The sequence below is a fragment of the Lithobates pipiens genome, unplaced genomic scaffold (genome assembly GCF_037356315.1).
Source record: "Lithobates pipiens isolate NorthernLeopardFrog02 unplaced genomic scaffold, aLitPip1_a1.2 Scaffold_16, whole genome shotgun sequence".
Taxonomy (NCBI): domain Eukaryota; kingdom Metazoa; phylum Chordata; class Amphibia; order Anura; family Ranidae; genus Lithobates; species Lithobates pipiens.
In genome coordinates, this window is record NW_027507748.1 from 437495932 (window position 1) to 437522150 (window position 26219).

The 26219-nt window shown below is 41.1% G+C and overlaps 1 protein-coding gene across 2 annotated transcripts in view; it reads left to right on the forward strand.

The window, feature by feature from the left end:
- Window positions 1–4580: 4580 nt before the first annotated feature.
- The window catches only part of LOC143983223 (sodium/hydrogen exchanger 2-like), a 111292-nt gene continuing 89653 nt past the window's right edge, over window positions 4581–26219 (forward strand). Inside the window, exon 1 of one of the 2 annotated variants that reach the window (XM_077482673.1) lies at window positions 4581–4956. In XM_077482673.1, the coding sequence (XP_077338799.1) occupies window positions 4683–4956 (274 nt within the window). In that variant the 5' untranslated portion in view covers window positions 4581–4682. The remainder of the gene's footprint in view (window positions 4957–26219) is intronic. The other variant, XM_077482671.1, reaches the window with a different exon arrangement.

The following is a 26219-nucleotide window of genomic DNA, read 5'->3' on the forward strand; positions in this document are numbered from 1 at the left end:
ATGAGGTCCAATGACACCACTTCTGGGGCACAATTCCTCCCAATGACACCAAGGTTGGGGCATTGTTTATTCCCACTAATGGGACATTTTCTACTCCCGATGGACAGTAAATTGGCCCTTTGTTTAGAAGGTCTACAGACTCCTGCACTATACTGTCCACTACACTGACCACTATACTATACTGTCCATTATACTGACCAATACACTGCCCACTATACTGACCACTATACTATACTGCCCACTACACTGACCACTACACTATACTGTCCACTACACTGACCACTATACTATACTGTCCATTATACTGTCCACTACACTGACCACTATACTATACTGTCCATTATACTGACCACTATACTGTCCACTACACTGAACACTATACTATACTGTCCATTATACTGACCACTATACTGTCCACTACACTGAACACTATACTATACTGTCCATTATACTGACCACTATACTGTCCACTACGCTATACTGTCCACTGCACTGACCACTATACTATACTGTCCACTACACTGACCACTATACTACACTGTCCACTACACTACACTGTCCACTATACCGACCACTACACTGAGAAATACACTGTCCACTACACTATACTGACCACTACACTGTCCACTACATTACACTGTCCACTATACTGAGAACTACACTGACCACTACACTGACCACTATAATATACTGTCCACTACACTGACCACTATACTACACTGACCACTATACTACACTACACTGACCACCATACTACACTACACTGTCCACTATACTACACTGACCACTACACGGATCACCATACTACACTGTGCACTATTCTACACTGTACACTACACTATACTCTCCATTATACTGACCACTATACTGTCCACTACACTATACTATTCACTACAATGACCACTATACTATACTGTCCACTACACTATACTGTCCACTACACTGACCACTATACTATACTGTCCACTACACTATACTGTCCACTACACTGACCACTATACTGTCCACTAGACTACACTGTCCATTATACTGACCACTACACTGAGAACTACACTGTCCACTACACTATACTGACCACTATACCATCCACTACACTACACTGTCCACTATACTGAGAACTACACTGGGAACTATGCTACACTGACCACTACACTATACTGGTCACTATACTGACCACTACACTATACTGGTCACTATACTGACCACTACACTATACTGGTCACTATACTGACCACTACACTATACTGTCCACTACACTGCCCACTATACTATACTGTCCTTTATACTGACCACTATACTATAATGTCCATTATACTGACCACTATACTGTCCACTACACTATACTGTCCACTGCACTGACCACTATACTATACTGTTCACTACACTGTCCATTACACTATACTGTCCACTACACTGACCACTATACTATACTGTCCACTACACTGACCACTATACTATACTGTCCACTACACTACACTGTCCCCTATACCGACCACTACACTGGGAAATACACTGTCCACTACACTATACTGTCCACTACACTGACCACTATACTACACTACACTGACCACCATACTACACTACACTGTCCACTATACTACACTGACCACTACACGGACCACTATACTACACTGTGCACTTTACTACACTGTTCCCTACACTATACTGTCCATTATACTGACCACTATACTGTCCACTACACTATACTATTCACTACAATGACCACTATACTATACTGTCCACTACACTGACCACTATACTATACTGTCCACTACACTTTCCACTATACTGTCCACTACACTGACCACTATACTATACTGTCCACTACACTATACTGTCCACTACACTATACTGTCCAATACACTATACTGTCCACTACACTGACCACTATACTATACTGTCCACTACACTATACTGTCCACTACACTGACCACTATACTATACTGTCCACTACACTATACTGTCCACTACACTGGCCCCTATACTGTACTATCCACTACACTGACCACTATACTGTCCACTACACTACACTGTCCACTATACTGACCACTACACTGAGAACCACACTGTCCACTACACTACACTGACCACTATACCATCCACTACACTACACTGTCCACTATACTACACTGTACACTACATGGGCCACCATACTACACTGCCCACTACACTACACGGACCACCATACTACACTGTCCACTATGCTACACTGACCACTATACTATACTGTCCACTACACTATACTATCCACTATACTGTCCACTACATTGTCCTTCCCCCGGGGCCAGTAACAAGACTTTCGTGTCTCACTCACCATCTTGTCCTGGCCTGCATCGGTCCGGAGGAGGAGAAGACAGCGACGGCTCAGATTTTTGCTTCTCTCCCACGTGCTCTAGCTGCCATGTTCCATGTCCAGCCGGCGAACTGTGATTGGGCGTATGGTGGGTCATGTGCGGAGGCGGTACTTCAGGAGTGGTCAAGCAAGCCCTACGCCTCCCATGACCCCCATATGCCCAATCACACAGTGCCGGACACTTAACATGGGGGCTGGAGTTTGGGGGACACAGGAACTTGAAATTAGATGGAGACAGCCAGCAGTGACACATACTGGCGCCCCCCCTAAATGTCATGGCCGGGGCCACAACACCCCCTTGCACATTGCACGCTACGCCACTGCCCAGGACTGTACATATATAATGAGCTCTGTATATATCTTGTACCCAGGATTGTCCTTATATAATGAGCTCTGTATATATCTTGTACACAGGACTGTCCTTATATAATGAGCTCTGTATATATCTTGTACCCAGGATTGTCCTTATATAATGAGCTCTGTATATATCTTGTACCCAGGACTGTCCTTATATAATGAGCTCTGCATATATCTTGTACCCAGGACTGTCGTTATATAATGAGCTCTGTATATATCTTGTACCCAGGATTGTCCTTATATAATGAGCTCTGTATATATCTTGTACCCAGGATTGTCCTTATATAATGAGCTCTGTATATATCTTGTACACAGGACTGTCCTTATATAATGAGCTCTGTATATATCTTGTACCCAGGATTGTCCTTATATAATGAGCTCTGTATATATCTTGTACCCAGGACTGTCCTTATATAATGAGCTCTGTATATATCTTGTACCCAGGATTGTCGTTATATAATGAGCTCTGTATATATCTTGTACCCAGGATTGTCCTTATATAATGAGCTCTGTATATATCTTGTACCCAGGATTGTCCTTATATAATGAGCTCTGTATATATCTTGTACCCAGGACTGTCCTTATATAATGAGCTCTGTATATATCTTGTACCCAGGATTGTCCTTATATAATGAGCTCTGTGTATATCTTGTACCCAGGATTGTCCTTATATAATGAGCTCTGTATATATCTTGTACCCAGGACTGTCCTTATATAATGAGCTCTGTATATATCTTGTACCCAGGATTGTCCTTATATAATGAGCTCTGTATATATCTTGTACCCAGGATTGTCCTTATATAATGAGCTCTGTATATATATTGTACCCAGGACTGTCCTTATATAATGAGCTCTGTATATATCTTGTACCCAGGATTGTCCTTATATAATGAGCTCTGTATATATCTTGTACCCAGGATTGTCCTTATATAATGAGCTCTGTATATGTCTTGTACCCAGGATTGTCCTTATATAATGAGCTCTGTATATATCTTGTACCCAGGATTGTCCTTATATAATGAGCTCTGTATATATCTTGTACCCAGGATTGTCCTTATATAATGAGCTCTGTATAGGTATTGTACCCAGGACTGTCCTTATATAATGAGCTCTGTATATATCTTGTACCCAGGATTGTCCTTATATAATGAGCTCTGTATATATCTTGTACCCAGGACTGTCCTTATATAATGAGCTCTGTATATATCTTGTACCCAGGACTGCCCTTATATAATGAGCTCTGTATATATCTTGTACCCAGGATTGTCCTTATATAATGAGCTCTGTATATATCTTGTACCCAGGACTGTCCTTATATAATGAGCTCTGTATATATCTTGTACCCAGGATTGTCCTTATATAATGAGCTCTGTATATATCTTGTACCCAGGATTGTCCTTATATAATGAGCTCTGTATAGGTATTGTACCCAGGACTGTCCTTATATAATGAGCTCTGTATATATCTTGTACCCAGGACTGTCCTTATATAATGAGCTCTGTATATATCTTGTACCCAGGACTGTCCTTATATAATGGTCTCTGTAGATTTATAACCAGGACTGTCCTTTTATAATGAGCTCTGTACATCTCTTGTACCCTTGACTGCCCTTTTATAATGATCTGTGTGGATTTATAAAAATGACTGCCCTTTTATAACAAGCTCTGTACATGCCTTGTACCCAGGACTGCCCTTTTATAATGATCTGTGTAGATGTTCTACCTAGGACTGTCCTTATAGAATGATCTGTGTAGATTTATACCTAGGACAGTCCTGATCCATGCAGCCCCTACAGTCATACTTGTGGCAGGACTAGATGACAGGGAGGAGGAGTGCCGGGCTGTGGGCGGCTCTTGCAGTGCTCAGCACCTGTTCTTAGTGTAATGAGTATAGGGACAGGAGGAAGGAAGTCAGGGAGAGTTCTGCTAACCTGAGCCTGGCACAGTGCAGAGAGAATGTACTGGGAGCATGCATGAGCCTTCTCCTCCATAGAGGACACATCTACAGAACCATGGATCTGTCAGCCAGGACCAGACTCTGTTACCTCCTGCTATGTCTGCTCACTGCCACTCCAATAGAAGGTTCATCCTCCTTGGGGACCAGCAATCCAGGGGATCAGTCTACCTCCCACCATGGGGTCACCCCTGCTGAGACTAGGCTGCCAGTCTTCACCCTGGACTACCCCCATGTGCAGATCCCCTTTGAGATCACACTGTGGATCCTGCTGGCTTCCTTGGCTAAGATCGGTGAGTAGACCCATGCTTTCCTGCTTAGAAATCACTTTGTATTCTTGTGGACAGGCATGGAAAGAAATCAGAATAGTATTCTTCCGAGATCAATGATACTGTATAAGGGCTGGATGATAAACCATCATTCATATGGAAAGGGACTAGAAGTCCATGCAGAACTACGAGTGGGTTTAACTCAATGAATGACTTGATTTAGAGTTTGTAAGAGTTATATCAAGAGGAACATTTTTGAGAACAAGGCACCTATTCTGTGATCCATTGTATATCATGTGTATCATATATATCAAACTATATATACAAAAGTGTATATATATATATATATATATATATATATATATATATATATATATATATATATATATATGTATATATTTATATTGTACAAGCATAACACTGATATATATATATATATATATATATATATATATATATATATATATATATATATATATATATATATATATATATATATATATATATATATATATATATATATATATATATATATATATATATATATATATATATATATATCAGTGTTATGCTTGTATAATATATATATATTATATATTTACACTTTTGTATATATAGTTTGAAAAAAGTGCAGAAACCTTTTTATATATATATATTATATATATATATATATATATATATATATATATATATATATATATATATATATATATATATATATATATATATATATATATATATATACATATATATATATATATATATATATATATATATATATATATATATATATATAAAGGTTTCTGCACTTTTTTCAAACTATATATACAAAAGTGTAAATATATAATATATATATTATACAAGCATAACACTGATATTTTTATATATATATATATATATATATATATATATATATATATATATATATATATATAATGCCGTAATGATATGTATATATAAATATATATATATATAATATTATTTTTTTGTATTATTTATATATATATATATATATATATATATATATATATATATATATATATATATATATATATATTATTTTAGGAGTAATCGATCTATATTTGACAACTTCCTTGGTCGATATGTCACACACAGGAAAGTGCATTTTAATTGATAGTTAAGATATGGTCGTAATTTACAAATCACTAGCGTCTATGTTTCCATCATGCAATTTTATAACCCGATCCATGGAAATAGATTGTATTCATGAACAAAGCATCTTAGTGCTGCTGATGCAAAATGATTGATAATATTCCACGTTGAATGATTGGCTCATTTTGATTGAATCTGAAATCGAAATTGGTCTAAAATGCTTGCAAGTGAAGTTAAGCCTGTTTGATTGTTTGCAGATTCAATCAATGTGATCATTTGGGTACAAAAATCAAAGCGTCTATGGCCAGCATTAGCGATCATATCTACTGATCTATGTACTTTCCTACAATAGATTTTCCATCCAGACCAATCAGAATAATTTGGATGAAAATCAATCGAATTTGCCTTAAATCAATCCATTACAGAGCATAGGGTTGATTTACTAAACTGTGCATTTTTCAACGTGCAGTTGCACTCCAGAGCTTAGTAAATGAGCAGGAGCTCTGCTAACTTCTATCATCCAATCATGTGCAAGCAAAAATGCCTTTTTTCTTTTTTCCTTGCATGTGATTGGGTATCCGTCGTACAGTGAAACTTTAGCTCATTTACTAAGCTCTGGGGCAATTGCCCTTGCAGAGTAGAACTGCACTTTGCAAAGTGCACAGTCTATTTGTCTTGTGCCTTTCCAGTCATTTATAGATTTGATCATATTGTCCGACTCTGTAGATTGTTGAATGTATGGTAAGTAACCATTGGATGAACATCAGAAAAATGAATCAGTGGAAGACATGACACTCTTTTTGTATCTCTCTGTATCCATCGTTAGATAATAGAATGATACTTATGGACATTTCCTGTACCTGGAGGTATCATTGCACTATCTGGCACCCTCACAGGATGATTCGGTAATGAAAACTATTACTGTGTAAAGAATGATTCTTTACACAAGAGATTATTAGTTTGAGGAATCGATCTACTGCCTTGTGCCTATGAGTGGCCTTAAAGTCATTTACTGACAGCCATGGCAAACAGCCATACATGCCATGTATGGCAAACAGCCATACATATAAGGGGGCTGTTTTGACTGCCAAATGAATTGTATTCCTGTCCACCCAGTCATGAAATTTACACAGCTCTGTCTCACAGCATAAGCCTGTTTAGCAGGGGAGGGGACCTGATCTTTCTCTGCTGCAGTATCACTTCTTACAAATTCCCTCCTGCCCTACGTCAGACAGTGAGGCTGCATTCACACCTCTTTGCGGGCAGATTCGGGCAAATCTGCCCATGATTTCAAAGCGCAGAGTTGTGAATTACAAATCGCAGGAAGCACATTTGAGGTGCCATTTATTTGAATTGGACCTAAAAAAGTGGGTTCTCTCATCTGTCACTGCTCTCTCCTCCTGTCAGCATGCTTTGCACAACAGCACACTAGATTGGCTCCTTGTGCTGCTTTTCCCACCACTTCTCTGGGCTCTGCTGTACAAAAACTGTAGAGTAGCCTCCAAGAGGCTGATACCAATTCATTTGTTTAAAAATACATTGAGGGTTATTTACTAAAGGAAAATCCACTTTGCACTGAAAGTGCACTTGGAAGTGCAGTCGCTGTAGTTCCGAGGGGGACATGCAAGGAAAATAAAAAACAGTATTTTAGCTTGCACATGATTGGATAATAAAATCAGCAGAGCTTCCCCTCATTTCAGATCTACCCCTTAGATTTAGAGCGACTGCACTTCTAAGTGCGCTTTCAGTGCAAAGTAGATTTGCCTTTCATAAATAACCCCCATTGACTTTTGTATTAATGGTAACAGCTGTGTTCATTTTCACCTTTTATATCTGTCTGCAGTTCAGCTTGGAAAGGCAAGGTTCTAAAGCTTAGCAAGGACTACAAAAGCCTTTAGGGCTCATTTACACCAGATGCAGTTGAATGCGTTTATAAATGCAATATGAAGGCACATGCAGGGAAATTAGTTCATACCATTGCTGTGCTTTCCTGGCGTTTTTTGAAAAGCGCAGCATGCTGCATTTTTTACTAAATGGCGATTTTGTATTGAGGGGGGTGCATTGCAGCTGCAGACTAAGCGTTTGGCTTGCATTTGTGGTGCAGTCCTATTCACTTATATGGGAGAGTTTGACCAGTGGTACTGCCTGCTAATCTCTGCATGTTGCTTGGAAATTCAGGCACTGTGAGGAAAAGCAGCCGCAGTGTGCTCCCTCGACTAGCACCATGTCTGCTTGTGGGTGGGTGGGCAATGAGCAGTAAAAACGCGGACCAACCACCTGTATTTACCACCCCGTGCCCCACGTAAGGAGCCTTACAGCTATTGGGTGTGTGTGCCAAGTCATCCACCCAGCTTAGTATTATATGAGCTCTCCTGTGTAATAATATGTTACATCAGGTTTAATTTTAAGCTGTCTGTACACCTGGGTTTAGATTGGATCACCTGTAATCTCATTGACACAACCCATTAATGGGCAGGTAGCAGGGAGAAAGATGCAGAGTCTTGGTCGACAATTACAAAGCAGCATGAATTCTGTTATTGATTCAATGTATGACACGGCTCTCGGAACGGAATTCCCAGAGGACGTTGAGTTCCACCGTATTGTTTATCAGGTTTCCTTTTAAATGTAACTACATTTTTACAAATAAATCACCATTAGGCCACATTCGCAGTTGAGTGTATTGGAATCACAGGTAAAATTGCACGATTCTGATTTCAGAATTGCAGCAAAATGTGAAATGCGTTTGCGGTGTCATTATTTCTTAATGGCACCCCAAGCGTGGTGCGATTTTGCCTTGATTGTCATGTGACGAAACGCACTAAAATCATATCAAAACACACAGTGCCAAATGCCCCATGCTCAAAATTTGGTACATCAGCTTCTTAGACATTTTTTTTTGGAGTGGAGGGAGGCCAATTCAAAATTAATGGCACCACTCCAAAAACACGCCACAAACATGGCAGTGGGAGTCCCGATCCTCCTCTTTTTGGGTCCCCTGCTGGTACTCCCAGGCCCTCCATCCTGCCTAGTGCCCCCAGAGCAAGCAGTTTGCTATGGTGGGCACCCAAGCAGGCTCGCTCCTGAGTTGCTGCTCTGTGTGTCACCACACCCCTGCTCTCTCCACATTGGCTGAATCAATGGCTACTGCTGTGGTCTCAGCCAATGAGGAGGTAGAGATTTGGGGAAGCCAAGGCTCTCGTGCACATTGCTGGATCAAGATAGGGCTCAGGCTAGTTTTAGGGTAGGCTGGGGGCCCTGCTGTATACAGAAGGATTTTTGCATTCTATGCACGAAGGTAAAAAACCTTGTGCCTTTACAGCCACTTTAAGTCCACTTCTATAGGGTGCCTGTACACAGCTCTGAGGTACATCTGCTAGCAGCTCTGCATGGGGGGCGACACTATTCGGCTGTCTGAATGAGCCCTTTAGAAAGGTGGCAGCACAACACCAGTCTGATAGACCTGTCAGAGTCTGTCGGGGTGGGGAGTAAATTACATTATATTCATGATTGCAGCCCCCCTAGGCTCAATAAGCAGTGAACACTTGAAGTGTGGAGGGGTCCTACTACAAGGGTACATTTTGCCTCATTTCCAGAGTTAAAGTGATACTAAAGTCTTGTTTTTTATTTTAAAAAAAATAACAAACATGTTAAACTTACCTGCTCTGTGTAATTGTTTTGCACAGAGCAGCCTTGATCCTCCTCTTTTCGGGTCCCTCGCTGGCGCTCCTGGCCCCTCCATCCTGCTGAATGCCCCCACAGCAAGAAGCTTGCTATGTGGGCACCTGAGTCGAACCGCTGCTCGGTTCGTGTCCATTCAGGCATGGAGCTGTGGCTTGGCCCCGCCCCCTCAGCCTCCGGATTGGCTCACGGGCTGTGATTGACAGCAGCGCAAGCCAATGGCTCCTGCTGCCAAAAGCCAATCAGGAGTGTGAGCTCCCAGAGAGACAAGGCTCTCATGGACATCGTTGGATGGAGAAGGGGCTCAGGTAAGTATTAGGGAGTGCTGCTGCACACAGAAGGTTTTTTTACCTTCATGCATAGAGTGTCTTTACAATCACTTTAAGCTTGTTTTCAATTTTTTATTTAGATAAGGCATACGGTAACACAGAGACCATAACATTGGTGTACATACAGTGGAGCACGACCATACGCACAAATAGTAAAATGTCAGTGATGAAAAACCCACAATTAAGATCAAAATCATGGGCCTCGCTGTCTAGGAAACCTCTGCATCCAATCTTGGATATTAAACACCGTTTAACTAGAAGTGTAAGGAGAATAAGTACGACCCAGGTGGTTAAACATCAGAGGGCAAAGTAAAAAAAAAAAAAGCAAGGATAAGAAATAAGGTGGGGGGAGGGAAGGGACCTTCAACCAATCCCTACGTCTCTACCCGGGGAGTCTCTCCAGACATCTCCAGTCCCAGGGGAGTCAAATTACCAGCTCCACGTGCTCCTCAGAATAAACAAACTTGTGCCAGTAAAACCATTTCTTGAGGAACTTCTCACGAAGGCCTCCATCTGTGGCCACCAAGTCATCCATTGCATTAATTTTGGCTACTCTTTTCATCCAGATGGCTGCATCTGCTTCCAGAACAATGGAATGCAGCTCTACACTGCTGTGAATAGGAGAGGTAGAATGGATCTCCTATAGATCTTGCTTGGGAGCTTGTGGTGGTGCAAGAGGAAGAATGTGGAGGAATATTGCAGCTCACAGTCCGTGAACTTCTGGACAATGCGATGTACCTCGGTCCAAAAGGGAAGCAGAAGATGGCAAGACAAGAAGATGTGTAGGAGGGAACCCAGTTCTTCCCCACACCTCCAATATAAAGCTGAGCACTGTGGAAACATCTTCTGAATCCTCACTGGCATATAATACCATCTTATTCTGCCTCCTGATGGTTAGTGCAGACCGAAGTTTTACACGAGAAGAGAAGAAGTCTTTCCACTTGCTTATCAGTAAGTTGTAGTCCCAGTTCGTGCTCCTATTTAGATATATAGGGAAGTCTAAATTCCGGGGGTGGAGATATTAGCAAATGATAGGTAGTCACCTAATGAAATGGGCCAACTGTATTTTTTGCCAGAAAGAAAGACCCGCCAGAGACGAATCCTCCATAATTTGTTGCCTGGTCATCCACTTACCATTCATGAGATAGTGGCGGACCTGGGATAGATCGGCCCCTATCAGCTCCTGAAATCCTGGGTCGTTAAGCCCAGGACTAAAAGCAGGGTTCTTGAGGACAGGAGTGAATGGCCAGGGATTGGGCGCGATGGAAGAGTCGTGGAATGCTTTCTGGGAGATCTGCCACGTCTCACCAACTGTAGGATGTTCCAGTATCCAGTCAGGCCCCCAGCCAGGATCTCTTCCACTCCTACCCACTGTTTCAGAGGACCAAGACGACACCACTCCAGAATTCCTGACAAATGGCATACAGTATGATAGAGGTTGATATCCGGCAGAGCCATGCCTCCCAACAGCTTAGGCAATCGCAGAATAGATTGAGCCAGCCTTGGGAGTTTCTGGGCCCAGAGGAACATCACAGGAGCACAGTTCACCGCCCCAAGGTAAGAATTCAGGATCTGGATGGGAAGGGCATGCAGATGGTATAAGAGCCGTGGCATAATGTTCATTTTAGGAAAATTTTAAGGAAAACAGGCCATATTGCCAGAACTGAAGGTCTCTTTTAAGAGCCATCAACAGGGGAGGAAAGTTGAGGGGGAAAATATCTTTGACTCTAATTGGCAAAAGAATGCCCAGATATTTAATGTGTGATACCGCCCATTTAAAGGGAAATCTGCCCAAAGTAGCATAACTAGGAAAGTCGGCAGGGAGACGTTCAATGCCTCAGGTTTCTGAAAGTTGATTCTGAAAAAAGATAGTGCTCCAAATATATTCAATTCCAAAAACAGGTTTGGGGTGGACACCAGGGGGTTGGTCACAAAGAACAATAAGTCATCCGCGAACGCCACAATTTTTGGGGATAGAGTGTCGTCCAAGCGTAGGCCCTAGATATTGGGATTATCCCTGACTAATAAAGGGTTCAAGGGTCAAGATAAATATCAAGGGGGACAGGGGGCACCCCTGTCTTGTCCCATTAGCTATCCTGAAGGATGCAGAAAGGTGGGCATTCACCTTCACTTGGTTCAACGAGCCTGAGTAAATGGTCTGTACCCAGTTCATCATCCGGTGAAGGGTTTCCAGCAGGAAGGACTAAGTCACCCTATCGAACGCCTTCTCGATGTTGGTATCCAGGAGCAGAATAGGGATCTTTCGGGTCCGAGCCACTTGTATCAGGTTATTTGCCTTTGTAGTGTTGAAACTCCATTGTGGGTACGAATACCACTCAGAGTGTCAGAGTGGACCAATTGAGGGATCAAATCCATTAAGCATATTGAGAGAATTTTGGTGAAGATCTTCAGATCCACATTCAGGAGGGATATTGGTCTATAGTTTTGGCAGAGGATCTTTGGGGATCACAGTAATGAAAGCCCGCACCGTGTCTTGCTGGGGGTAACCCCTTCCCCCACGGCATTGTATACCTTGAGAAAATGTGGAGTCAGAAGATCTACAAAGGGTTGACAGGCGAGTCATTGCCGACCTTTGCAGGTATTCCCATATAGCTGTCCGTTCAGACGATTTCTCCCTCTTAGAGGTTGGGTGCAGGAGGTTGTAAAACGAGGTGTAATACCTGCGAAATAGGTCAGCTATCTCCTCCATAGCATGGACTATAGAGTGGCTATCACTAAGAAGTTCGGGTACAAATGTTTGAGCTTGTTGGGCCTTCAAGGCCCTCACTTATGGTTTTCCACACTTGTTACTATGTTCGTAGAACGTTCGTTTACACTTAGCAATCATGGCCTTAGCCCTGACTAAAGCCAGGGAACACAGTTGGTTTTTCAGATTGGTAAGGTCAGCTAAAACCTAGGCAGCCAGCGATTCTTTATGTATAGCCTCCAGCGACCTGATCTTTTCCAGCAGATAGGTAGTTTGCTGGGTCCGGGCCCTCTTGATTCGAGATCCAATCTTAATCAGGATTTCCCTGATGTCGCTTTTCTGTGCCCCCCAGACCATCATGGGAGCACTATCTGGGCCTGCATTGGAAGAGAAAACATTTCTCAGTTTCCTAGAGACTTCTTCAATGACCTCGGGGGTCTGAATAAGAGAATCTTTAAGCTTCCACATCTACTGTTTGGGGATGGGAGGCAACAAGTCAATGTCCACTGAAACTGGTCTGAGAAGGTGATGGAACCAGTAGAGGCGGACATAACCCTAGCAAGGAATGCCTGGGGCACCATAAAGAGATCAATTCTGTTGTAGGAGTAATGGGGGTGAGAGTAAATAGTGTAATCTCTTTGCGTCTGATTCAATACACTCCATACATCAACAAGATGTAAGGCATAAAAGTTCTTCTTCAAACTTTTCAGAGCCGCATAAGAGACCTGAGAGGCACTTCTGGACGCGTCAAGGGTTGGGTCCATGGTGAAGTTCATGTCTCCCCCCAGGAGAACTGCACCCTCCGAAAAGTCAGTTAGCTTGGTCAGAATTGGTTGCAAGAAATCAATCTGATTCGAGTTAGGGAGGTAAAGAATCACCACGGTGACCAAGGAGCTGTCCAAGGTCCCCTTCACGAACAGGGCACAACCCTCAACATCACTCCACTGATCTCGCACCACCCAAAGAGTTGTGATATGTACCAAACTACTCACTCCCTTGAACTCAGAGTCAGACGAGCAGCCATGGTAAGCCATAGATAAGAAGCGATTGTGGAGTCTCTGGATTTTATGCACGGATATGAGTCTCCTAGAGGAAGCATACATGAGCTTTCATATGTTTCAGGTTGAAAAGCACTATGGAGTGTTTCTCCGGAGTATTGAACTTCTTCACATTGATAGAAACAAGGCGAAGAGGCTTTGGTGTATCTGCGGTCATGGAGGGGATTGGGGAAGGCTAGAGGAAAGGAGAAAAAAGGGGGGGATGGGAGAAGGGAAAGGGGGAGAAGAAATAGGAGGGTAGAAGTAGAGGACAGAAGGAAAGAAATCACAGATTGCTGATACAAAAGGCGTAGAGGAGACCTAGTCTCAGAGAACCCCAGTAGATCACAAAGTGAACTACCCTCGGGATGCAGCCCTATATGGGGAAAGTGGTTGAATACAGCTAGGATCAGAAGCTCCCTATACTGACCCAAGCCACCATAATATGCAAAGCAAGAAGCGATAAACAAGTGGCTAATATGTCTGGCCCAGGAGACAATGCGGTCTTGAAACAGATGTTCAGACGCACAGTGTAGTGCAGTGTGAGGATCCACATAAAACAACAGTAGAAAATACATAGCTTGAAGTTACAAATGCAATTAGCAGTTAAAACCAGATGCCTATCATTAGGAATGGAGCCCCCCAGATCATAGCATGAAGGATGAAAAACCGTCCAGCCAAAGGGGGAAGAGGGGGACAGGAGAGAAAAGACAAGGAAGGGGGGGGGGGAGGGAAGGAGGAGGGGGAAGAGGAGGGGAAGGGGGAAGAGGAGGGGAAGGGGGAAGAGGCAACCTCCCGGCAGAAAGTTACAGCAAAATATTATATTATAATCATCTGGCCATGGGCATGCAGCTTTAAATAGATTATTATTATTTTTTTTTTTAACCAAGCACTGATTAATATAATTGTTTATGTATTTTTTTTTTACTGTAGCTTGAAACGTCCAATATAAACATATAGAACGCAATGCTGTATATGAGGCTTATTTTTATAAAAAAAACAAATTTTCAGTGCTTTAGGTTATTGCAGATAAGAAGCAGGATACTAGTGTAGTTCATTAAGTGCCCATTGTCAATAGAGGGTGGCGTCATGTGCAGGCATGATCTTACTGCCCCCAGGCCAATTGTTTGGGTTTATTCCAGCAGAGAGTCGCTGTGATTGAGGTTATCTCAGGAGAAATAATAGTGACTGGACAGGTTTTTTTGAAGTGCCCTGTTGCCTGACACTTACAACGTTGGCTGGCAGTGTCTACTGGTACCAAGTAAAAGTGACAGTGTCACTCAACCTAACTCAATCCGGTAACTGTCATGTCTGTGGGTGCCCTATTCTCTGTCACTAGACAATAAAACAAACCCTGCCCTAAGTTTGTTAGCCTGTGTCTGTAACAGTGGCTGTGTTACCAACAACAAAAATGACAGGTGCCACTCAAGGCTCCCCCGGGTCCTCTTGCATGATAAACAGCTAGGAGTGCCAACAAGGACAGAGCTTGTCCTAGCTCAAAACATCTAGTAGGGAAAGGAAGTCCTAAAAGTTGCACATGACCACAAAACCCCATAAGCAGGTGTATGAAATTTATGCTCCAGGGGTGCAGTGAAACTCATTGAGGGCATGGACTGGTTGGAGCCAGGCTAAGGCTGTCATACACCTCTTTACAGGGTTTTCCCATGATGTGCGACTTTTAGGACTCCCTTTCCCTACTGGCTGTGTTACCAACTCTGATTTCCCAGTTATCAATTATTAAAAACACTCTTTAGGGTAAAGGGAAGTAGCAAGATATGTGTGATAGTAAGTGAGCAATGAACTTTCAGAAGTGATGCTACCAATGAAGGTTCTAAACCCATACACTTGATCAGAAATTCTGCCAGCAAAAGTCGGATGTGAGCTTTTGGTCAGAAATTCTGAGTGTGTGTATGCTCCATTGGACTTTTGCTGGCAGAATTCCAGCCAGCAAAATATTGAGAGCATGTTCTCTATTTTTCGGTTGGAAAAAGTTCCAATGGGAAACAAATTCCGACACACAAAATTCCTACACATGCTTGGAAACAATTTGACGCATGCTCGGAAGCACTGCACTTCATTTTCTCGAATTGTTGTAGTGTTGTACGTCACGTTGTACGTTCTTAACGGTCGAAAGTTCACAGAACTTTTGTGTGACCGTGTGTATGCAAGCCATGCTTGAGCAGAATTCCGTTGAAAAAAACATACAAGTTTGTTCCAACGAAAAATCCGCTCATGTGTATGGGGCATTTTGATCTTTGCACCACACTGTGGTTTGTTGCTGCATCATTCATTTTGAATAGCATTCCAACACCAACCAACTTTACCATAGCAGTTAATTGGCAAGTTACCACAATGCACCATAACCCACATGCTGCATGTTGTGATGTCCTGTGTAAAACAAAAAGAAATGCATTTCAAATTTTTAAATGATTAAAATGCGCTGACAGATTGTTCAAAAAAAATATGCTGCCTGAATGTAATACACTGTGAACCGGCTGCAGTGCAATTTCAGCCCATTCATTTCAATGAGCGGAAATCATGCTGGACTGCACAAAAAGTAGAGCAGGCAATACTTTATAAAACACGCAGGAGCCAGATTGCATGGCACTATTATACCATGTAATCCAGTGCAGGCAAATGCATTTGCATTTGGGATGTAGTTAAGTTAACATTGACACCCACTGCAGATCGCAAGTGCATTGCAATTTGAATACGGTGTGGCTAACGCACATTGGAACGCAGGTTTTCTGCATTGTGTTCTGCTGTGAACTGTAGTTTAAAGCAGAACAAAAAGCAACATTTTTATTTTCATTTTGGATAGAATAAGGGGGGGTGTCTCACTGGGGAGATTTTTCTTCATTTCCTGTCCCACAGCCTACACAGAAGGTCAGATGAAATCCCTCCAAAGTGAGGCAATCTCTGGTTGTCACCAGGATCACCAGAATTAGTGTCCCAATTTGAAGATTTCCCTTCTATTACTTTTCTGCAAGCAATCCAACATCTCCGATTTTCTTTTTTTTTTACTTACATTTTCAATGATAACAATAACCAGGACAATTATGAAGGGTGAACCTTTCTAACAGGGACACAGACAGCAATAAATACCAGACAGATCTTTTAACCCTTCTCCACCCCAAAACGAGAAAAAAAAAAGAAGAGTTTTACCTTTAATTATACTTGAACACACATAGCATGCATTAACCTATATACTGTAAATGGGCCCTTACAGTTCATCTAAAGCCAAAACTTTTTGTTCAGCTTTGGATAAAGTGTGAAAGGGTAAAAACTTTGTGAGTTTTATTCTGCTTGTGCTCCCATAGGAATAGGATCATTCCATGATTTCTAGTGTAGGGAAAAGAATTATAGCTAGAAAATCTGATTATTTTTTCTATGTAATATTTTACATACATAAGTCTCAGTCTGACTTCTATATAAAGTAAGTGCAATGTGAAGCAACCCATGGCAGCAATATAGATATTATTTCTGAATGACCGGTACTGTTTACAGTTTCTGGGCATAGTCATTGCATTTTCATGTGAATATCACATATTTACTGTGCATACTGGGCTTTCCATTTTTCAGCAGACTAGGGTATGATCAGAGAATCACATTGTGCTATATGTGAATGTTTGGAGAGTCGGGTGATTTGGTTTAAAATAAGGATAACTATACTTTTAACATTCCCAGACAAAACTTTTTTTTTTAGTTTTGCAGAGTGGGAAATGATTAGAATCCATGCCTAGTTTTTACTGTGGCAGGAACACAAATTAAAAATGTGTTTTTTTTAGGGCAGCAGATGAAGGCTAGATCACCAGTTAGTTTTTTGTTTTATATTCACCTGTCCTTGCTTCTGCCAGATCTTTTCTGTGCTGTGCCGGGATTTCCCATTTGGGCTTCTTCTTCTTATGCCGCGTACACACGACCAGACTTTCCGGCAGACTAGGTCCGATGGTCTTCCCGACTGACTTTTGGCGGATTTCCGACGGACTTTCCGAACAAACAGACTTGGCCACACACAAGCAAACCAAAGTCTGACTGATTGGAATGTGATGACGTATGACCGGACTAGAATAAGGCAGTGCATAGCCAGTAGCCAATAGCTGCCCTAGCGTTGTTTTTCGTCCGTCGAACTAGCATACACACGAATGGATTTCTTGATAGGAACTGGTTCCGGCAGAAAGATTTGAAACATGTTCTATTTCTAAAGTCCGTCTGATTTTTAGACAGCAAAGGTCCAATGAAGCCCATACATGATCAAATTCTCTGGCGGATTCATTCTGTCAGACCTTTGCTGTCGAAAAGTCCGGTCGTGTATACACGACATTAGTGTATGCAGAAATTCTCCATTCATTGCAATGAAGAGGCCAACAATGTATCAAAAACATGGGTGTGTTATATCTTTTGTTTTCTGTTTTTTGTGGGGGGGGGTTTTATCAGATTTTTGATACATACCCTCCTAGTACTACTAGGTGAGTTCTACATATTTTATTCCAGCAGGATTCCCATATGTTTTTGTCTGTTGGTACATTAATCATGTATGCCAACGGTAGATGGCCTTTCTATAAGAAATAATGAAGATTCTTTCAAACAGAAGATGCCTTGCTGGGAGATATTGCAGGGGTGGCTGAGTGGCTTCCGGAGTGTCACATAGAAGCAAGGACAGGTGAAATTTAAGAGGGTGCTGGTCAATGCAGGGGGTCTTTTAAGTTATTTTTTAATTGTTCAGGACTCCAGAATTTGCTGATCACAGTACATGGTAGACCAGTGTTTCTCAATTCCAGTCCTCAAGGCGCCCCAACAGGTCATGTTTTCAGGCTTACCATTATTTTGCACAGGTGATTTAATCAGTTTCACTGCCTTAGTAATTTCAACTGAGGAAAATCCTGAGTTGGTGCGCCTTGAGGATTGGAGTTGAAGTTGAGACTGGAGTTGAGAAACACTGCGGTAGACCATACACAGGGCCATTTGCTATGTTTTTTTTACAACTTTATCAGAGAAAACAGTAATGACAGAGGGCCTTGAAACTAAGTAAGAGTAAGCACTTTGACAGCACTTTCTAATTGTTTGCTTTGGGTAACTGTACTTGACACTTTTGCTTCTGCCTCATCCAATAAGCTAGATCAGCTCTTTTCAACCATGGTACCTTGAGGTCTCTTCCGGGATGCCTTGGTAAAATGCCTACAAATTCATTTAAAAATTGTATACAAGCCACCGGGTGGATCAAGCTTGTCATTTAGTTACACAAAGCCATGGGTTTTCATTAAGAACCATTATGGTTTTCCAGACACCGGCATCCTAACAACCAATGATGTCATCAGCTGATAAGAAGATTGTCTGTTGCCTCCACAGCATCCTTGTTTGACCCTGCTCTGCTCACTCTCCATCAGTACTGAGGTGACATTAGCTGACTGATGGAGAGAAATTGAGGGAGAAGAGAAACATTGGAATACTAGTCAGTATTAGTGTGCAAAAGTGTATTTGCTTTGGAAGAATAAATCTCCTTTAATGTATGTCCTACGCGTGGATGTTGTTTTATTGTGTAAAGCTATTAGAATAGTTTTTACATTTTAGAACGGGATGCCTCAATATTTTTAAAGGGTGCTTTGACTGAGAAAAGGTTGAGAAACTATGAGCTAGACAAAGTAGCTAGTGTGTATAAAGTTACAGTAAGTACTGTTTATTACAAATAATAGGCAGAAGCATATTTTTAGGACAGTGGTGTATCAAGCAGTGTTCTGAAAATGTTTCTTGGAAGGTATTCAGCTATTAATAATTAATGAGCATTTTATACTGCCGAGGCCAAGCAACAGAATTTAAAAATGTAAAAGATCTCTAATAGCATTCATTTGGCAACCCCACTAAAAGTCAGAGCATTAGGCAAATGTTGCCTTTCAGAAAAGAAAAAAAAGAAATTGCACTTCAACTGAAAATGTCGCTTCTATGACTTTATTTGTTTGAAGTTAATCACAAAGAAAAGCATACGATTGATAAATATATGAAAAATAACCTCTCTATGTTTCCTTTAATAAATGTATGTTTGTACCTGTATTTGTGTGTGTATGCATTCTTTCAATAGAAGATGAAGAAAGCTACAACTGGGAACATATATCCATCCCCTTACAATGCTGCTACTATGGTTTGTTGTTGTTACACAATCCTAGTGACAGAAGCACTCAGTGACGAAAGTCCATTATGATGGAATTCTCAAGGAGGCTAATTACAGGAGCTGACATAGGTCATAGTGCTTCAGTTTTCACTTCCCCAAGGAAAGCTATGGACGTTTGTGCAGTGAATGAAGCTACACAGGCGTAAGCCAATTATTTTGTATATTCATGTGGGCCTAAAAAAAATGGTCTGCTATCACCCCTCTTCTGCCCAAGACTTCTATTTAAAAACTGCTCTTTCACCTCCAAATATTTCTTTGTCCTGGAACAAAGTCTTATGGAGTTTCAATGACCATCGCCTCTTTTCCTCCTTCCCTCCTCAGCCATGTTAATACTGATTTGTGTAAGGGAGAGGATTTTGATTTCTGTTTAGGAAGAGGCAGCCAGTTCAAGCCGATACATCTGCCAATCCTTTCCCATGGCTAACAGAGCAGAGCTGGCCTCAGAAGTTGACTGATATTAAAGAGGAAGAAATTCTATATATAGGATACATAAGGGGTACATTATTTATTCTGGGAATAGGCAGTAGGCTTGTGCAATTAGTTTCGTAACTAATAGAAATTCGGCCTAATTTTGCATCTTAAAAAATAAATAAAAAAAATAACAAATTTCAACTAATACGAAAGAAATTATAGCGGATATAACGAATGAATTCGACATGATTCGGTAATTCGTTAACAATCTAATGAAACAAAAGGTCAACTCAAAGTAAATCTAATGCTTTGTATACACGGTCGGAAATTCCGACAGAAAAGGTCCGATCGGATTGTATTGTCGGAAAATCCAATCGTGTGTGGGCTCTATCGGACTTTCTCTGGCGGAAATGCCGACGGAAAAAAATTTGAGAGCAGGATCTCCGGTCAGACTTTTTCCGTTCGCTTGTAGAGAATTTCGATCGGACAAAGTGCCATGCATGCTCAGATCAAATTACAAGACCAAAGCTATTGGCTACTAGCCTCAACGTAGTCCCCTCGTAACGAACCAACGTCATCACGTTCCGAACGAGTGGATTTTCCGACAACTTTGTCGGACCGTGTGTATGCAACACCAGTTTAGGACAAAATCTGTCTGAAAAAAATCTGACGGATTTTGTTGTCGGAATGTCCGACCGTGTGTACAAGGTATTACAGTCCAATGAGCTGATTCATTTTGTGCTGGAGGTTGGATTACTGGCAAATTGCATTCCTGAGAATGTCCGAATAAAAAAATAACAAATTTCAACTAATACGAAAGAAATTATATCAGATATAACGAATGAATTTAACATGATTTGGTAATTCGTTAACGATCTAATGAAACAAAAGGTCAACTCAAAGTAAATCTAATGCTTTGTACAAACGGTCGGAAATTTGAGAGCAGGATCTCCGGTCAGACTTTTTCTGTTCATTTGTAGAGAATTCCGATCGGCTACTAGCCTCAACGTAGTCCCCTTGTAACAAACAAACGTCATCACGTTCCGAACGATCGGATTTTCTTACAACTTTGTCCGACCGTGTGTATGCAACACCAGTTTAGGACAAAATCTGTCTGAAAAAATCCGACTGATTTTGTTGTCGGAATGTCCGACCGTGTGTACAAGGCATTACAGTCCAATCAGCTGATTCATTTTGTGCTGGAGGTTGGATTACTAGCAAAGTGCATTCCTGAGAACTGAGTGAAAAAGGTGTTTTATTGTATTTGAGCAGAGGAGAAGAGACGTTGTCATTGTGTGTGTTAAAATATTCAATAAACAAACGACTTTCCAAACTACGAATCATTATCACGAATATATATACATACATAAATATCGAATTTTAAGGAATACGAAGAAAATTATAGTGCATATAATGAATTAATTTGACATGATTCGAGATTCAGTATAACAAATATCGACACTCTACAGAAATAACGAATTATTCGAAAATGTATTAACGTAACATAACGAATATAGCAGAACGAAATTATGTATTTTTCGAATGACAATGTATCGAAAACTAAACAAAATTTTCTGTTGTGCACAAGTCTAATAGGCAGCCTAATGTCCCCCATGACATCAGCTCTGTAATAGAAGGCTTAGGAAGTTAGGAGAGCACTGATGGGTCTCTAAGAGATATAACTGTAGGAACAAGGTAGGTATCTAAGGGGGTAAATTTTTTTATTAGCCTCTGAGGGATTAGATGACCTAAAGTCATTTTGTACTTTAGTTCTGTTTTCATTTATTTTAGGCCACATGAGGAACATGACAGGATATGAAAATCTACCAAACTGCATCCAGTCTTTCCAGCTCCCGATCATTACTCTATTATCAGGAACTGTCCCAGTCTTATGCAGGACATAAGCATCAGCACATATATAAGTGGTATACCATCATGAGGGATGCTGTTATTTGACGTCCTTGCTGAGGAACCCAGACAGCATGATGTCGCACCCTGGTTAGGAAAGGCTGCTTTAGGGCTTGGGGGCTGATGAGAAGTCATCTGAAGTCTAACTTATATTGTACCTGATCTGCTGCTCTTCCAACTGCCAACATCAACCTCATGTAAAAAATGTATACTGTTTCCTGAGTGTGAATACCAGTATTACAAAGCAGAGACCTACAGTTAAAGTGGGATTAAACCCTCCTGTCCTTTATCGCTAAAAGAACTGCCATTTTAGTCCATGTTTGATCTGTAGTTGCGATCAGTTATGTCACCAGCTATTTGATGGTTTGACAGTTTGGTCGAGAGTGCAAACAACTGTGACAGTTACCATTCACGGCATGCCTTGAATTGAACTGTTTTGGGAAAACACTGCCAATCAGTAGGTTTAGTTACGCTTGAATGTTTGATATTGTTATTGTTACTTAGAAGTTGAGAAACAGTTGAAGGGATTTACTAAAACCGGAACGTGCAAAATCAGGTGCAGCTCTGCATATAAACCTCAGCTTCAGCTTCCAGGTTTTATTATCAAAGCTTAATTTAACAAATTAGAAGCTGATTGACTACAGTGCACAGCTGCACCAGATTCTAAGTGCTGCGGTTTTAGTAAATCCCCCCCCAGTACGTTTTATCAGCATGCGTTGAGGCAGTTGATAGAGTAGCAAATGTAAGATCTCGGGATACATAATACATCTCAAAATTTCAGTCACATGACTATATTTGCATATGTGTGCTTTCAGCATGTGTAGGGACTTAACTAGATATCATGGAGCCCCCCTGGGGACTTTTTTCAGTGGTAAGTGGCAGAGTGTGCTGTAAAAAAAGCATCATTGATATTAAAATGGTAGTAAAGACCCTCAGAGAAAGTCGTGATGACGACACACATCAGGGCTTGACCTTACGGCGACCGGAAGTGACGTTTGCGTGCCACGGCCAGGAAGAGACAACTGGAAGTTAGCGGTGGACGCTGTCTTCCTTAGTTTTGTGAGTCTTGTAAGTTTTGCGCTGTGTAGAACGCCTTTTTGAATGCTGATAATTTTAAGTACTGATTGACTGATGGATTTTATGGAACGTGACATTTTGAGTTTAAAATAAAAGAGAGAGAAAAACAGAATTACGCTATTTGAGACCCTTTTTTCTGTCCGAGTACCTGTGGGAGATCCAGTACAAGCTCTGACACCCTCCATGACGTGGAAGACAGCCGTGATTATTATATCAAAGCTTGATGTGTTTATCTTTCTGGTTAGTGAGAACCTCTAAGGGGAGTGTGACGCACGGCTTGCGGATTCTGGTGTGAGGTGCACATCATTTAAACCAGAGGTCTCAAACTGGCGGCCCTCCAGCTGTTGCAAAACTACAAGTCCCATCATGCCTCTGCCTGTGGGAGCCATGCTTGTAACTGTCAGCCTTGTGATGCCTCATGGGACTTGTAGTTTAGCAACAGCTGGAGGGCCGCCAGTTTGAGACCCCTGATTTAAACCATATTAGGACTGCCATCTGTGTCTTCCTGGACTTTTATCACCATCTGTCACTCTTCAATTTTCTCATATACCATTACCATATGAAAGCTGGTCATAATAAACAATGACAGTAGCGCCACTTTAGTAATCAGAGGTACCTTCAGAGTATCTGTGGTGATTTACTATATTGTTTGGTAGTAAAGCCTATCTTGTTTACTTGTACCTACAGTACAATTATTTTAAGCTTAAAACAAGGCTTACCAGTAGATACAGTAAATATCGTCTAAACATGCACAGTTTAGGAGATATTTACTGTATTAGCATCCAGCGCCATCCATTGAGAGAGCCATGCCTTTGTCCTGAATCCAGCAAACATGAGCAGGAGCGACGTCATTGCGGCCCAGGCAGTCAAACTGATGAAGCCCACAAACCCGGAAGGAAGACCAGGTGAAGATGGAAGCCTTGTCAGCAGTGACAGTGTGCCGCTGGAGGGCTTTGTTCTAAGGCGAGTCTTTTGTAACGCGCTAGTGTGCAATGCATACTAGCACATTATGCTATTATTTTGCAGGGGGCTTTTTTTTCTTCTTTTTTTGCGTTTTACTACCGCTTTAAGATAAAATATGGCTATATGGGACAAGTAGCAAATGTCTGTCAGCATAGTCAGTCTATTACTAGGGACCAGGCTATGGATAGAAGTTGTCAGAGAAATTTGAATTTAACATGAATTTCCCAGCATACCACTCAGTAGCTCACCAGTTGTGCTCAGCATTTCAGAGCTTGTGGGGTTTAGTGTAAATTCGAAATACTCCCACCCATTCAACTGCCACAGGAAGCAAGTACAAGAAAGAGGCAGTCTAGTAGTAGGGAGACAATGTTGTTGTAATAATAATAATAACTATCACATTATTGTTAAAGTAGAACTTTTGTAATTGCTCAAGCATTACTAGCAGTGGTATAGTATGTTCAAATAGATTACAATATTATATGTTATATTGGTTGTAGTTTAGGATAGTTTGAGTGATGGAGGTGATCTCATATTAATGCCAGTGAGGGCATGGCTGGAGAGAACAGGGATTAAAGGGGAATGAAAGAAGGCAGCTTTTTATTGCATAATATACTTTATTGGCACAGGGCTGAGATACATTTTTCGGATTATTATTATTCAAGATTTATATAGCACCAACAGTTTGCACATTACTTTACAAAATTAAGGCAGACAGTACGGTTACAATGCAGTTCAATACAAGATGAATCAGAGGACCCTGCTCGTTAGAGGTTACAATCCAAAATATGACTCCATGTGCATGAGTGGCGGTCATGTCATCCCTGTTTGCCAATCGAAAGGCTGAAAACCCAGCACCCAGAAGTAACCCAAAGAGAAGATGTCAGCTGCCAGTGAGGGATCCATGTCTGAGGTGAGTATTCTGCAGACTTTAGTGCCAGTTCACATCTATACAGCTTCAAAGTTGTGCAATTTTGACAACCAACATCCTGCACAACTTAATTGCGGCTTGCTTGCGACTTCATTGACAGAAGTCAATGCAAGTCGCAATGAAGTTGCCCCAGAGTAGCGCAGGAAACTTTCTAAGTCTCAGCAACTTGAGTCGCACCGATTAGAACGGTTCTATTGCAGTTAATGGGGTGCGACTTTGAACTCTCAAGTCACCTGATAGTGTGAACCGAGCCTTAGTTCCACTTTAAGAACTGACAGTTGCATAAACCTCCCCTTCCATTTTGGACAAAACAATATCCTAGTTTCATACATTTTATGAAATTCTAATTGTGGCAATGTTTCTCCCAATATGTTTAAAGTAGGTGGAAGTCATGCTAATGTAGGTGAACATCATTGACATGTAGGTGGCATTTGACAGGCTGAAATATTGTAAATTCTAATCTAAATGTATCCATAGACATAATAGGCTTTGCCCAGCCAAGCTTCTATGAAGAATAAATTTTTATTGGTTTGCTGGGATTTCATTCTCTTTAGCTTATGGTTTTACAGTAATGAGACATTGTAACACAGTAACTAGCTTAGGCTCTATTTTAAGGAAGCTCCCGCAATGATTTTGTTAATTTGTAACACTTTATTACTATACCACAATTGCAGTAGTTGCTTTTTTATGGCGATGACAAAGCTGGTTTTGAACTTCAAATGAGTTATATATGTCCTGTATGATTAAATGGCTTATCATTTTCCATATGAATGCTGATATCCCCGTGTCACATGTAACAATTAATGATTCCATTTACTAATATGTAATTTTAAAGAGCTGACGGTGCATTGTTACATTGCAAATTTGAGCAGCCACTAATAAAAGGTTGTGCTGTATGTATTAATAAAGGAAAAACACTTTATTAATACAAAAATAGCTTGAAAAGGGAAACGTTTTCCCTACTTAAAGT